Source organism: Parus major, chromosome 1, assembly GCF_001522545.3.
Source record: "Parus major isolate Abel chromosome 1, Parus_major1.1, whole genome shotgun sequence".
Taxonomy (NCBI): Eukaryota; Metazoa; Chordata; class Aves; order Passeriformes; family Paridae; genus Parus; species Parus major.
Genome location: NC_031768.1, coordinates 47,175,240 through 47,189,776, shown reverse-complemented (window position 1 = coordinate 47,189,776; position 14,537 = coordinate 47,175,240). Strand labels below are relative to the sequence as shown.

Here is a 14,537-nt window from a genome sequence, read left to right as displayed (position 1 = left end):
AAACCGTGCACTCCATTAGGCGCAAAAAAACCATCTAGGACATGACACCTCTTGTTTTTGACAAATGTCAATCATTTTACTTGCAATGGTTATACAATACAATGACTGCAAACTAAAAAAGGCATTTCCTTGTAAAGAGGCAGTATTAAGTAAAAATAAGTCAAATCAAGTTTCAGAATCCTACTAAAATTGTCAAAGTAAACTGCTGTTTCATAACAAACCCAGTGAACAGCTCAGCTGCTTAGCACAATCACATCTGTACTGTAAGACAACAGAACAAAGAAAACATTCTAGCATAAAATTTACTCTTTGTAGCGAAGTGTTTCAGGATAACTCAACTCTTAGGCAATGAGGAAAGAAAAGTATTTCCATTCAAGATGCAAGCTGAAGCAGGCTTCCTATTTCTAAATTAAGCATGTATTATGTGTGTAAAATGTAGATCAGGAATACACAGCAAGTTATTTATCTGTAACTAATTTAGAGTACCAAGAATGTAACTAATCAAATTAACAACAAAATACAGGCAAGAAGCCTTGATCGATGCATTTAGGTGGACTGCTCAGCTTGAAATGAATCAGACACATTCTCTATTATTACAACTAATATTATCAACTTCAGGTATTGTTACCTTTCTACGCTAAGTATCTCTGGAGTGAATTTTACCTGTTAGATGCCACTTAATCCATCAACTCTCATAATGAAAAGGGGAGGGGATATGTGTGGGGAAATACAGTGGATGCTTCATTTATTTCAGGTTGAGCTAATTTCCAATAGAAAACACATATACCTAGACAGAGGAATGTTGTTTCAGGGTAAAACTTGCTGTCTTTCTACTACAAGTTTTCTCAAATGAATGTTAAAAACATTGGGGAAGCCTGTCCCCTGAAGTGCTAAATAGATCTGGAAACATGCATTATAAACTTTGCTACTATAGTAAACACATCAGCCACTTTGTACTCTAAATACTGGAACCACTGGCCAGAATACATAGCTCATAACCACAATTCAGATGCACCTTTCCCACCTTACCTCTCTTTGTCCTTCCTATACTGATTAATTTCCACCTTTATCTTTTCACAAGTACTGCAAATTGTAAAATCAAATAAAACAGTAAATGTTTGCAGCATCACCTTTTAAGGGGCACAGAAGTCCAGAAACATTTTTATAGAACTGCTTTTAAAGGGTCATATGTAATGTCAAAATTCATTTTTTTTTACAATTTATTTTTGTACACTTCTAAACCACTCAAGATTATGGAACATATCAAGTTCTTTTTATGACTGAATAAAAGGAACCTGATAGATTAAACAAAATTCACAAAATAGAAGCTTTTGTCCTTCTTATAATCATTTATCAATCACCTGAGTTTTGATTTATTATACTTCCTAAAACTAATACTTCAAAAATTATTTTATTTGTAATTATGAAAGAATTTTGACACAAGAGGTTTCATAAAAAAACTAATTCTACTGAAAATAAATATGAGAGAAGAGAATATGAGACATTTTCTTACCTTTTCAGTTGTTGGAGTAACTGGTTTTGACACAAAACCCAGTCTATCCTTCACAGATAATTTAGTCACATTCTAAGAAAACAAAGCAAAATTGTAGTTCAAATGTAGACTACAAACATTAGCAATTCAGAAAAAAAATGTAACTAATAAAACCATAGACTTTTGAACAACAATAGAAGAAAAATTTTCAAAGAGTTGATAAAATTCATTTTAGATATTTAATTTTGCGGTTAATATACGTCTATAACTGGGTAAGACAAGTATGAGGCCAAATTTGGAATCAAAGATTATCCTACATATTTTTTGCAAGAAGTCCAAAACATGCTAGATGGCAGAGGATTATCTGCACAGGCCCTTTTAAATACACTACAGTTCTTGTGCTCTATAATCTGCTATATGCAGATTACATCTGCATGAAATGCAGAAAGATGTTATAATTTGGACTACGAATGTGCTCTGATTTGTGCTGGTCTTCCTTTCCAGAAGTAAAACCAAAGCGGTGGCATAATACTAATAATGAAATATCACAAATATAATAAAACATTAAAGATTATTTCTAATGGGAGTAACACACCATATTCCATCATTAGTCACACTGGTACTGTGGTTACATTCTTCCTCTTATTAGAGGTGATGCACAAATTCTGGAAATTCTTCTAGATACAGAGCTTCATTCTCTAGTGGTTTTAAGTGCTTAACAGATAAAATATATATACATTTAAAAAAAAATTAGCTTTCAGTTCTTTGGGAAGACATTCACTTTATTTTGAAATCTGACACTAGCAATACAACACAACAATCCTGAAACAGTCTGAGAGCCTTTCAGCTTTTCTTTTTAAACTATGTAAAAAGCTATAATATCAAAAAATTATTAATTATTAAACTACACTCAGGTAAAAAAGCCAAATATCATTGCGCTGAGGAAAACCTTAGTAGGAAAACACCACTAACAATGTAAGCAGATGCAATTTGAATAAGTAAATGTGTACTCACACTACAGAAGTAACCAGTGCATTCATACACTACAGAAGCTATTTCAGAAAGAAGAGGCACTCAACAAACCTGAGTGACTTCTGTGTTGGCACCCTGTGCTTCTGCAGGTTCAATATTACTCGCAGGTACTGGGCCCAGACGCTCCTTCACCGACTGCTTCACTACAGGCAAGGTGGGCTGCTGCACTAAGGGCTGGATCACCTGGAACACCACCCCAGCCCCCAAAAGGCACAGTGCAAGATTAACAACAAAAGGCTGCTACGTGGGTCATTAAGTTAGTACACAATGAAATTACAATGGAATTTACATTTACGCTTCCTCCCTTCTACCACTCAACGGCTTTTTCAACTGATGGGAAAAACAACCACTTCATGAGATTTATTATGTTATACTGAATATTTGTGAAGTGTGATTGCCAATAACATCCATTTTGCACTTGCAGGTAAAAGAACTGACCAAACAACTCTGATTTATTTCTATTAATTACATATACTCAGCCTAACTTAGATTCTACCTGTTAGAACAAGATAAAACGTAATAAAGAAGTCTTCTGATTCCTCTCACAACTCTTTCAATATCAACCATTTACTTATGAAAAGACAGACTACAAACTTGTATCACAAAGACTCTCACTTTTTACACTGATAGGTCACTTTTCATCTCCTATGTGTTTAACTTGAACAAAACAGGGAAAAAAAAGGGATAGAGAAACACGCAGTCATGGGACTGAAGAAAAAGAAAAGTGTGTATATAATCTTTGAATCTTCCATGCATATACCCTGACAGCTAACACCTTCCTTTTTTTTTTCTTTGACAAAAACATTCAACAGTTAAGACCAAAAAATATGCTTCCAAGTAAGCTTATTGTCATATTTATAGCTCTCAGAAGGTCACCTAATCCATTTCTCCACTGCAGGGCAAAGTCAGCTATGCCATTACTGACAGTATCTATCTATCCATCTCATTCTTACAGATTTCCAATGAAACAGGCCCAGTCACCTCGCTTGGCAAAAGTGCTTCAGTATGCTTGAGCATTAGAAAAGGGGTTTTTTTAATATTTAACCTAAATCTCTTTGTGCTGCCTTTTAAGCCCAGAACTTCAAATTTTATCTTCCTCAGATGTGGAGAGCAAATAATTTTCTGCGTCTTGGCAGAAGCCTTTTATTTGATGATTTATTATAGTTGACTTCCACTATCTTCACCTAAGTATTTCCACCGCTCTCAGAAATTCTACAGCAAAAAATTTTCCAAAGTAATCCTGCTGATGAAATAGCAAAGATTAAGCAATTGTGCTGGACCAGAGACTACTGAAGGGACAATTTAAGTCAACTGACTTCATCCTGAAGAAAATTCAAAAGCCTGTCTTTGGTGCCTGACAGACAAAATCTGGCTGGAAGCCATTAAAAATACAGGAATTAACCCATAATTAATTTACATAATAGAAATCTTGACAAAAATAGACATATTTGCAGTATATGAAGAAGTATAAAGTTTCCATATTACTCAAAGATATGATACCAAATATTTATTACAATAAAAAGAGAAGTAAATATTCATGCTCCTGAAAGACTTATTAACAAAAAATACCTGTTTACTGACTTAACAATTTGTTAAATGTTATATCTCGTGGTAGAAGAACATAGAAGCACTGCACTTAAAATTTTCATTTCCTGTTAAAAATTTTACTTGTTACTGTGTGCCTTCTGTTGCTGATAACAGACTTCAAAATGCAGTTGGCTGACATGTGCTGAATGGCTGCTCACGGTGAGGCAGGAAAATTTAATACTGTCCACAGGACTAAGGGGAATTCATTCTCAAACCAGCAAAGTTAACTTGTTAAAGGTGGTGTGATTGGAAGCTGTTAACACCACTAAAAATTATGAGACTAGTAAAAAGAGCAAAGATATAGATGGAATGTTTGTTTGGAAATATAGAGTTAAAACTCCATATAATATTCTCAACAGAAAAATCAGCAAATAAGCTGATAGCATAGTCCAAGTTATCCTCTGAGCAAGAGGGAATGTCTGCAGGAATGCAAATTACATACTCCACTGCCCTCTTCTGGCTGAGAAGAAAATCAGGCTTAGAAAATAAATACCATTTTGAGCAGCACTACTTTAGACAAAGCATTAAGGATACCGATAAAATCTGAAAGATAGTAACAGCGAACTTAGTGAGATAGATGTGATTAAAATCGAATTTTTTAAGATAAAAATCAGGGCATTTCTTACAAAGGAGTGAAAGAAAATTCCTAAAATGCTGTACAGCAGGATTGCCATGGAAAACCAGATCACTGATTCTCAATGATGATGACATACACCATCAAGAGAAAGCAGGAATTCTCAACTCGGAGCAGTAATTGAAAAAATCCTCTAGCAAGTCATTCATGTATTATATCAGCATATATAATTGACCATTTCTTCTACACTGCCTGTCTCACGCTTTTGAAGCAGAACATGCTGCTCCACACTGATGGCAAATGCAATAGAGCAGGATACACAAGTATTTTGTAGAACTTGCTACACCAGGTGCTGAGAAGCCTCTACTCAATAACCCACAGAGACAGGGAGAACTCAAGGTTCCCCTTTTTGCTTGAGTACAGCCACTACTGTACTGCTGACAAGTCTGATTTGGCTTGACACAGGTTACAAATCTACCCTTCACAACAGTAACTGCTGCTTTATTTTTTTAACGTTGTCAATGCTGCTATGGACATTACAACTTCCAAAAGGTGATCCTCTGTAATTCAATAAAAAAATGTAGATTAGTGTATTTCAGTTGTAAGGGACCTGCAACGATCACTTCAAGGCTGACCAAAAGTTAAAGTACATTGTTAAGGACACTGTCCAAATACCTCTTGAATAGTGACAGGATTGGGGCCATAGACCTCTCTAGAAAACCTGTGTCACTGTCTGACCATTCAGTAAAGAAATGTTTCATGCCCAGTCTGGACCTCTTTTGATACACCCTCCAATCCATTCACAGATACTATGTCCCAGGATATCATAGAGATCAGCAGCTACCTCTCTACTTAAAAATGTCCCTGATCCCCTCCTAGAAAATTAGTCTCTTCTAATGCACTTCTCCTCTTTCACTGCCGTTTGCCAGCCCTTAGATCTATGTTTGTATACTCTGCGTAAAACAAACTCTTCTGCTACTTTGTACAACAATATGCATGCTCAACAGGAAAGAAAAGGAAAAGTGCTTGATAGAAAAGAGGGAATACCAGAACCTCTTGGAAGAAAATGGAGATCATCTTTCACGAAAAGAAATATAACTCTACTGCCTTTCTTATGTTCACCAGAAAAAACAGAAAAGCCTATACTAATTAAAGCAAAATAGATGCTGTTCAGCAGAGAGCTGCATCAATTCCTGCTTGACATGATAACAGAGTGGATTACACCAAAAGTGCTAAAGTGCTGTCTTTAAATACCATCATACTCATCTTGCTAATCAACTGCTGAACGTTGTATATGAGTTGAACAATTTACAACTGAGGAGTGACTTTGGAAAATTAATTACATGAAGAAGTCATTATCTCAAAAGGACTTCGTTTACTTGATATCAACATTCTCTTAAAAACATTTTGAATAATCTATTTTACATAGTATTCTAGAACAGACTTAGATCCTCTACCTTCTGTGCAGTAGTCTGGATTTGTGGTGTGCTGCCTTCTCGATGCCAATAAACTTTAATAAAACGATTATTTAATACTGCTTCTGTACTTGATATAGCTTTCTTTGCTTCCTCATGTGTGGCAAACTGAATAAGGGCACCTTCTGGATCACCTTGATATGCAACCTAAAATTTAAAACAGAAAAACAAAACTTACCACACAGAGGATTCTCATTTGTGTCTAAATTATCATTAAATCATTAACTTTTAGGCTTAGAAGCCTATAATTTATACCCATTATGTGTCATTAGATAAATACTTCCCATCCATGAGCCTGTTTGGAAGGCCTGGTGTCAAAATCAACCTTGAGTTTATGCCAATAAACTTTAGGAATAGTTAAAAAAACCTCAAACAAATGAAGCAAAGCAAAACCCCCAGACAAGCAGTATTTCCATCTGCAAATATATATAGTTGTTTGGAAGACAAAAGGAAGCATCAGCAAAGTAAAGAAAATTACTACAAAAAATGCAGGGTCAGATAGTAAATGTCCTATCAAATATCAGAGCTAGACAGCAAAGCTAATCTTGATTTCCCTCCTTTGAGCATAAACACATTTTAGCTTCAAAAGCCAAGATTATACTCTTTGCAGGAAGAGCGTAATTTGCAATCTCCATATATACATCTGTCTCTCCATACACATCCATATTTTACTTGTCTTAATAAATAATACTCCCTGCTAATACACCCATATTCTTAGGTGAACTACAGAAAGGCTTAAGAAATATTTATTAGCAATGAAGAGAGATTTCAAATCCCTGCAGTGTTCAGACAGACACAGAAGGTTTGTTCTGTACTGTGACAATACACACAAAAAAATTGTTGCACCTCTTCATTCCAGCCCTCAGAGCAAACAAGAAAGGGTTTAAAAAAATGCAAGGTAGCATATGAAACCTGTTGATAATGAAGCGTAGTGAAAAGGTCACACTGAGTAGCTTAGAGACTGGGTATGAAATACTGACATTACTCATGCAGCCTGCAATACGTAACATCAGCCCAAGTTAAGCCCTAGTTCCTTCATTGCTTTCCTCTCTCTTGAATTGTTTATTGACTCCAATAAACCACAAAGCAATTTTAAGGGACAAACCATTACTGTGGAACTAGAAAGCAAGTATGTCACAGGGACTGCTTTCTGGATAAGAAATACAGGTTTTCTGTATTTACAATTTATCTCTGAATACACAGAGCATTTATGATAGCAAATGCAAACTCAAGAAAATGGGTGATAAAAACCCATGTGCAATTTTCAATGTTTTAAAAAATGTCTCTTAATAAAAGTCTTATCTCTGAGGAATACATTTGTCCAAAACCTAAAAAATTACTAGAACATTTCATTTCTGCTTCTTTAATGGCAATATCAGTAAAAGCAATGAGATCTTGTTTAAGAAACAAGTTAAGAAAATAATAAAGAGTTTCAGGAAACCAGGAAAAAACCTGGCATTCTGCTTTTAGCAACTACCACTACCTTTGTATCAAAGCGTACTGTACTGCTTTCTCTTTGTTGACTCTTACCTGCAAGTTGACTAAGTTTCCAAACTTACTGAAGTGCTCATTAAGTTTGCTGATGTTGTTAAGTTCTGGAGGAACTTTTCGCAATTCAAGTTTTGTATTTTCATTTCCAAACTGCACTTTCTTCTGGAAACCTGGACTATTTGTTCTGTTAAAATTTTGCCTGCAACAAATAAAAAATCAAGCCAGAAATCCATAGCAAACTAGCAAACACAATGTTAAATTGTATATGCTTACACAGAAGCTTGTGTGCATGAGACACAATGATCTGCAGATTTAAAAAATAATGCAATTTTACAAAAGTGAAGGAGCATACAGGACACATTCCCATACATCTGCTATCTTCCCCACTGATATTTTCAGCATATTCCTGCACATAAATCTGTGAGATAACTCACATTTATTTGCTAATGTCAGTAATTCCTGACTTCCATGCTGATTCTCTCCAAAAACTGTTTCTTAGCTAGTCCATGAAATTTCATCACTGCTGTTTCAAATAACTATTATCAAAGCTCTCCTCACTCCCAAAAAACTCTTAAAACCCCTTCCAACCTTGCACACAGTTTTTTTCTCAGTAACATATCTGGCAACTCAAATGAAAATAGAAGTGCTAAAATTTCACAACTAAAATCAGTCATCTCTAACAACCATCACATTGTAGCTTCCCTGTTTCTTAGATCATGCCAACTTTCAAGGACCAGATCTAAGTATCTTCCAAAGCAACTTCATCTATCTCTATACTACCTTTGATCGAAGACAGTCAAATACAGCCTTTACTATAGTATGATTTACTTTAGTACCAGCAGTGTACTCACAGTTTCACCTGCTTGGAATTTATAGACATATACATATGTTTCAGGTTACAGTAAAGCAGTTAATGAAATTCCAACTCTTAAGCCAACACTGGGTTTAACAGTCACTCACTTGTCAAACCAAGTCTTCTTTGTAGGAACTCCACCATCCCCTGCACCAATTGTTCTTTTCCTGGATTCAGCATCTACCACTATTCTCATACTACTTTTATTAGGAGGTTTTTCTGTAAATAGATGAGAAGATTTTACTTTTTAAAAAATTATTTTCTGTGTATTTGATTGTAAAAAAGTATTCTGCTCACATTGAATTTGCACCAAAAAGCACAATTGTTTATTTTGAAATTACAATGATTCTTTTTCTGACTGAATCAAACCTTGGTCACAGGCTTCTCTTTTTAACTATCAACAGATGCTGTGACAGATCAAAACAGCTAATAGCACTCATTTTGTCACAGTAACATCACACATACAGAAAACAAAAGAGGTGTGACAGAAGGCATCTGCCTCAAGATGACTGCGCTCTGATTCACAATGATTCACAATGTCCCATGCAATACTCTGAGGCTAACACCACTCCAGATAACACCTCCATTCTACTATTAGATGGCACACACAAAAATGGTCATGATAGGAAATGCACAGTACTCCAGGGCACTAACACCTAGGAGCAAGATTTATGGATGGAGTGGGAAAGGAGTCACTTTTGCTGAAGAACAGGAATCACACTGGGGGACTCCTCACTGAAAATACACCAACAGAAACATAGTAAGATTAAAGATAAATACATACAAATGCAAATAAAAACCACATTAAAAATGGTTTTATCCCTCTTCCATTCTCATTTTATGTGCTGCTGCTTCTTCTCAGGGCCACAGGAACTGCGAGGTTAAGAGTACTTGCACATAAAACTGCTACCAGATAAAAATGACTCCCTCCTCTCAGCAGCAAAAATTATCCTGAGTTTCTACTACAGAAACATTAACATTATTCTGTACAAAAGATATACAAAGGGACCAGTTATTACAGTAAACTATGCAATACTATAGCAAGAGATTTCATTTTACCTGTAAAAATGCACGCACAAAGCAATTATAGACATAGTTCCCTATTCAACTAAACATCTCTTAATTCCAGAAGACTTTATAAAAATGCAATGTTTTCCAGGTTTTCTCTGAAAAAGTTCCTCAACCTGCATTAATGTAAGAAAATCAGCTAAACTAAGTATAGCTTTGAGAGCATACCTCTGGGTGGGAGATCCATATCACCTGACGTGAGTCCTATCAAATTTGGTCTTTGGGCATGTACTCTATGTCTATACATAGGTCTTGAAGTATTTGTTATACTTGGAGCTTCTGGATTATAGCCATCTGTGTCATACGTTTCTGGTAATGAAGAAATTGTCTCATTAAAATAAATTGCAGTTAAAACCCCTAAGGTTTCAAATATAATATAACATTTAATTTAATTACAAGACAGAGCTATAATAAAAGAGTTGTATAATCACTATCATAAAAAACCATTGTGCCAAGTTTTCTGTTTAAACACAATGAAAATATTACTCTCCAGCCAAAATTCATACTTTATATGCAAATTTTACTTCCATCTTGAACTAAGTCTGAAAAGAAGAATGTTAATTTACTGTCACAGTCTATATGATACAAACTTATTCTCCCAAACTATGACATTATAATCTCTATAAAGTACACTATAATATAAATCAATGTTATTCTATTTAGCAAACCTTGTGGGCAAAGCCTCAGTACTACACCTGCTGTAAAAAGAGAGGGTGGAGCAGGAGGCGGCTGGTGATGAATACCCGTGGTAACAACAGTAGGAACTGAGCTGGTTGCTGAGTTTGGGGGGGCATCCATGCCAGCAGGCTGTAATGGTGGAAGGGGAGGGGGTGGTCCTGTCAAAAACAAAGGAAAACACTGCATTCATTTATTATCCACTACACTTTCATTACACTCCACACATAAGGAAACTGATCTGAAATGCTTTTAAAGCCATTTCAGAAAACGGGGCTGAGGGCACGTATGTAGACTTGATGCTGCACCATAAATTCACATGAAACCACCCCCAAAAGCAAATGACTCAGAACTTGGATCAGAGACAAAAGCATTTGAATCATTTAACATTTCTCCAAACACCTTTTCTCTACAAGCAAAATTTAATTGCTAGCCCAGAATTCATCTTCACCAAAAGAAGTATTTTAAAGCTCAATATAAACTTATCAAAGAAACAAATTCGATTTTTAAAATAAAAAAATATTTTTTAATATAACAAAAATATTCTGTGATGACAATAACTAACTTGACTGAAATTATTTTTCCAAATACCCAAGAAGAAACCTTCACCTAATGGAGCTCTTCTTAAAATTGAGGGGGTTTTTTTCACTTGATTGGTTTGACATTTTTTTAACATGTAATGTGACACTTCAAAGCTAAGCAGTCAAGCCCAATCTTCAGTTTAATCATTGAGAAGAGCAGGTTTTGGAAGAAGTTATAAAGTGATACATCTGAACGTGTGAAGCAGATCTGAAAACAGCATGTAAGGTAGAACTGACCAGCCCAGAGAAGGCTGCACTCTGTATTAACTGAAATAAATACATTCATTCCTATCTTTCTTAAATATACTATCAACAGGAAATTAAAACAGTTTAAGAAATTTCTAAACAGTATCAAATATCAACTACTCCTGAATAATTTTACTAAGTGGGACACCTAAGTTAATAAAAACAGAGAGAAAGGAATAACCATGTAAAACTAACGTAGCAGCTTTTAAATAACAAAAGGCAACTGAGCACTAAATTTTGTCTACTTTATAAATGGCAGCCAGACACATAAGTTTTCATGTAATTTTTAGTGCTTCAGCTGAAGTACTTTCCAGTGAAACAGTAAACAAAGTGAAGAATTTTTCTTAGTTACTTTACAAATTTAGTTTCAAAATTAATCCCAAATTGTATTTTCAAGTATAAATTTGATGTGGTCATGAAGTATCTTTACTACTATTAATATAAATGAAAAAGTAAAGATTTGTTATTTCCTTCTTTAACAGTAGTCAATTTTGGATAACTTCTCTGTAATACTCAAGGAATTTCATTTTGCCATGTCACGGATTTGCTAAAATACAATGAAAATATTATTCCATATTAAAGGGTCGCATTTAGCATGTAGCATTTTACAACAACCAACTCTGCAACAATTATCATCAGAAAGAATAATTTTGAGGTAAGCTATGCCATAGCAGAGCATAGTTCAATTTTCTATAATACAGCTGCGATTCTTCAAAACAGCTTTTAGCACTGCGCACAATCCAAGTAAGACTCAGGCTTTTCTACTAAAAAATGGAATTCAATCTCTTTTAATTACCTGTTACAGGTGGAAGGCTAGGTGGTAAGGGACCTGGTGGTGGTACTGGGGGTCTAAGGTTAACAGGAGGAGGACTCAGAATTGGTGGAGGGGGAGGGAGTCCAGGAGGAGGTGGTCCTTCGACAACAGGGGGTTGTGCTGGAAAAGGCAGAATGCCAGGAAGATTCACATCTTCTACCACTACTGGATCACTTCCATGATCAAAAGGGCACATGTCTCCTCTCATACAGAAACCCTTCTCTGAAATATCAAAAAGAATTGATGTTAGTATTCAATAGTTGTAGCTTGATTCAGGGTAGATACATGACATTCAGTATGTAATGTGGCAGTTTGTAAATTAAGAGCTCCACATACCAGCAAGAAGCTTAGATTAGAAAATGAAATTGACCGTTTAACTTTATTCTCAACAGTCAGCACACACAGACATTGCAGAAACATGCTAGCACAAAAGTATTCAATTCTACTTGAAGAACTAATTCTGCAGTGATTTATAACAAATGGTGAAAGTAAAGAATGAAATGTAGATGTCACCACATTAACAAAATCAATTTGTTTCTAAGCAAAAAGTGCAGACACTAGGATTGAGAAAGTCCTGTTAAAAGTCACACATTAATACTTTGAAATTCCAATATGAACAAATTCACTCACTTTTTTCCTCTTTTGCAATTATTTCAGGAAGCATTATAAGCATTTGACATAGTTTAATGTGATTATATAAGAAAAAATATTGTTATTTACATATAACAGATGCATTTGTAAATATTAAATATATAGAAATAAAAATGAATATACGTTCACTTATTTTCTTTTACCCACAAGTAAAACAAAGAAGCTAGTCAGAGGAGGGCCACAAAGATTACTAGAAGGCTGAAGAACCTCTCTTATGAGGAAGGGCTGAGAGCTGAGGCTGTTCAGACTGGAGAAAAGAAGACTCAGAGCAGTGAATTTAAGTACTCACTGCAGCCTTTAACTACTTCCAACATTTTGGTGGGACCAGAAGTGATAGAACCAGGGGTCATAGTTTTAAACTAAAACACTGTAGATTCAAAGCAAATATAAGAAAAAGAAAGTGTTATAATGAGGGTGGTGAAACAGTGGAAGAGGTTGCCCAGAAAAGTGGTGGATGTCCCATCCCTGGAAACATTTAAGGTCATGTTGGACTGGGCTCTGAGCAACAAGATCTCGCTGAAGATGACCATGCTCACTGTAGGGATGTTAGATTAGATTACTTTTATAGGGCCCTTCTAGCCCAAATCATTCTATTATCTGTTTAGCAACAGTGACCACACCAAAACAACACCAAAATACCAGTCAATGCAATACAGGGAAAAGGCTGAAACACCTTCTGGTAGGAAGAAAGAGTGCTCATTTACTCAAAAAATGATGTGGGGAAGCAGTATGTATTACCTCATCTTTAGGAATAGTTATAGAACACATTCAATTGAAATATTAAACAAAAACAGAAGTTCAGCAGAGGGTAAAGTTGAAAATCTGAAAGTGCAGATAGGAAGAGCAGAATGATGGAACCATGTGATCACTGAAGAGAGAAAACTTCTTAACAAAATTACACATTCACAACTCCACTTCCTCCACAGCATCGCTGTGATGTACACTGGCAAAGCTAATCTTAAGTACAACTTTGCCAACACTTGAAAGCTCAGTTTTCCATTTTTTTTACTTAAAAAAAAAAATCTAATCAGAGCTCTGAATGTAAACTGGCCTAGAAGTTTAACTCCTCACTGTGGTACACAATAATAACAACAAAATCCCTCAGGGGCAACTTTACAGGGAGATTTCAACTCTCCTGAGCTGACAGGCTGAACTTAAGGCACTGCCAGCTGCAGCAGCCTCTTGTGAATATTTTGGCAAAAGACACTTAAAATGAAAGCTTAAGACAGGGATAAGTGAAAACTTAGACAGCTTTAAGAAACACCTACACAGAAAGAAATTATGGTCTAACATGAGCCTGTGAAGTTTCAGCTCTAGACCTTTATAGTTAAAAATTGTCTCATATAGGACAGAATGAAATAGGATGAGATCAGTAAGGTGCTAACCGTTGTCAAAACCATCAAATACAGTATTTGGTTGCAACATGACATAGGACAGAAAATCTGGGTAAAACTCGATTTTTTTAAATAACTTCTTAATATACTATATTTCATTTATAAAAAATAGTCCTAGCAAGTTAAAAAAAATATGCAAATACTAAAAGAGAAAGCTGTCTAAAGTCAGTAAGAAGAGGTACAAAATTTGCATTCAAGAATTGTGTAGAAAAACCCCACACTACTAAAGAAGATCAGAAAAAGAAGGGTGAATTACCTCAATCTTTTCAGAAAGGGGACAGTCATAGATGCAGGAAGCAACTGAAAAATTAAAATGTTCTTACCATCATAATCTCTACAGCGTTTCTTTGGCAGCGGAGGTCTTCCATAGGAGTTGTGGTCCAGCTGCTCTTCATGGAACTCTGACCAACTTTCAGTAGTGTTATTTCCATGATGAGCAGGAGCAATAACAGTAATAGTACTGCTCAGCGTAGGGACAGGGTAGTGGCCAGATGAAATATTTGTTACAGAAGAAACTGGAGTATAATTGTTCTCTAATGGATCTGTTCTATCCATGTCATATTTTGGCTTTCCCAAATCCCTTTCTGTAACAAAAAAATAAAAA

At 35.4% G+C, this 14,537-nt stretch overlaps 1 protein-coding gene across 5 annotated transcripts in view; it reads right to left on the bottom strand.

The window, feature by feature from the left end:
• RBM26 (RNA binding motif protein 26) overlaps nt 1-14,537 on the bottom strand; it is a 51,764-nt gene that overhangs the window by 21,539 nt on the left and 15,688 nt on the right. For 3 of the 5 annotated variants that reach the window (XM_015625802.3, XM_015625831.3, XM_015625811.3), the window contains exons 6-14: nt 14,257-14,517; nt 11,871-12,110; nt 10,241-10,408; nt 9,741-9,881; nt 8,612-8,723; nt 7,691-7,850; nt 6,143-6,307; nt 2,576-2,707; nt 1,514-1,585 (exon numbers count right to left, since the gene is read on the bottom strand). In XM_015625802.3, coding sequence (XP_015481288.1) covers nt 1,514-1,585; nt 2,576-2,707; nt 6,143-6,307; nt 7,691-7,850; nt 8,612-8,723; nt 9,741-9,881; nt 10,241-10,408; nt 11,871-12,110; nt 14,257-14,517 — 1,451 coding nt within the window. The remainder of the gene's footprint in view (nt 1-1,513; nt 1,586-2,575; nt 2,708-6,142; nt 6,308-7,690; nt 7,851-8,611; nt 8,724-9,740; nt 9,882-10,240; nt 10,409-11,870; nt 12,111-14,256; nt 14,518-14,537) is intronic. The other 2 variants (XM_015625820.3, XM_015625822.3) reach the window with 1 other exon arrangement.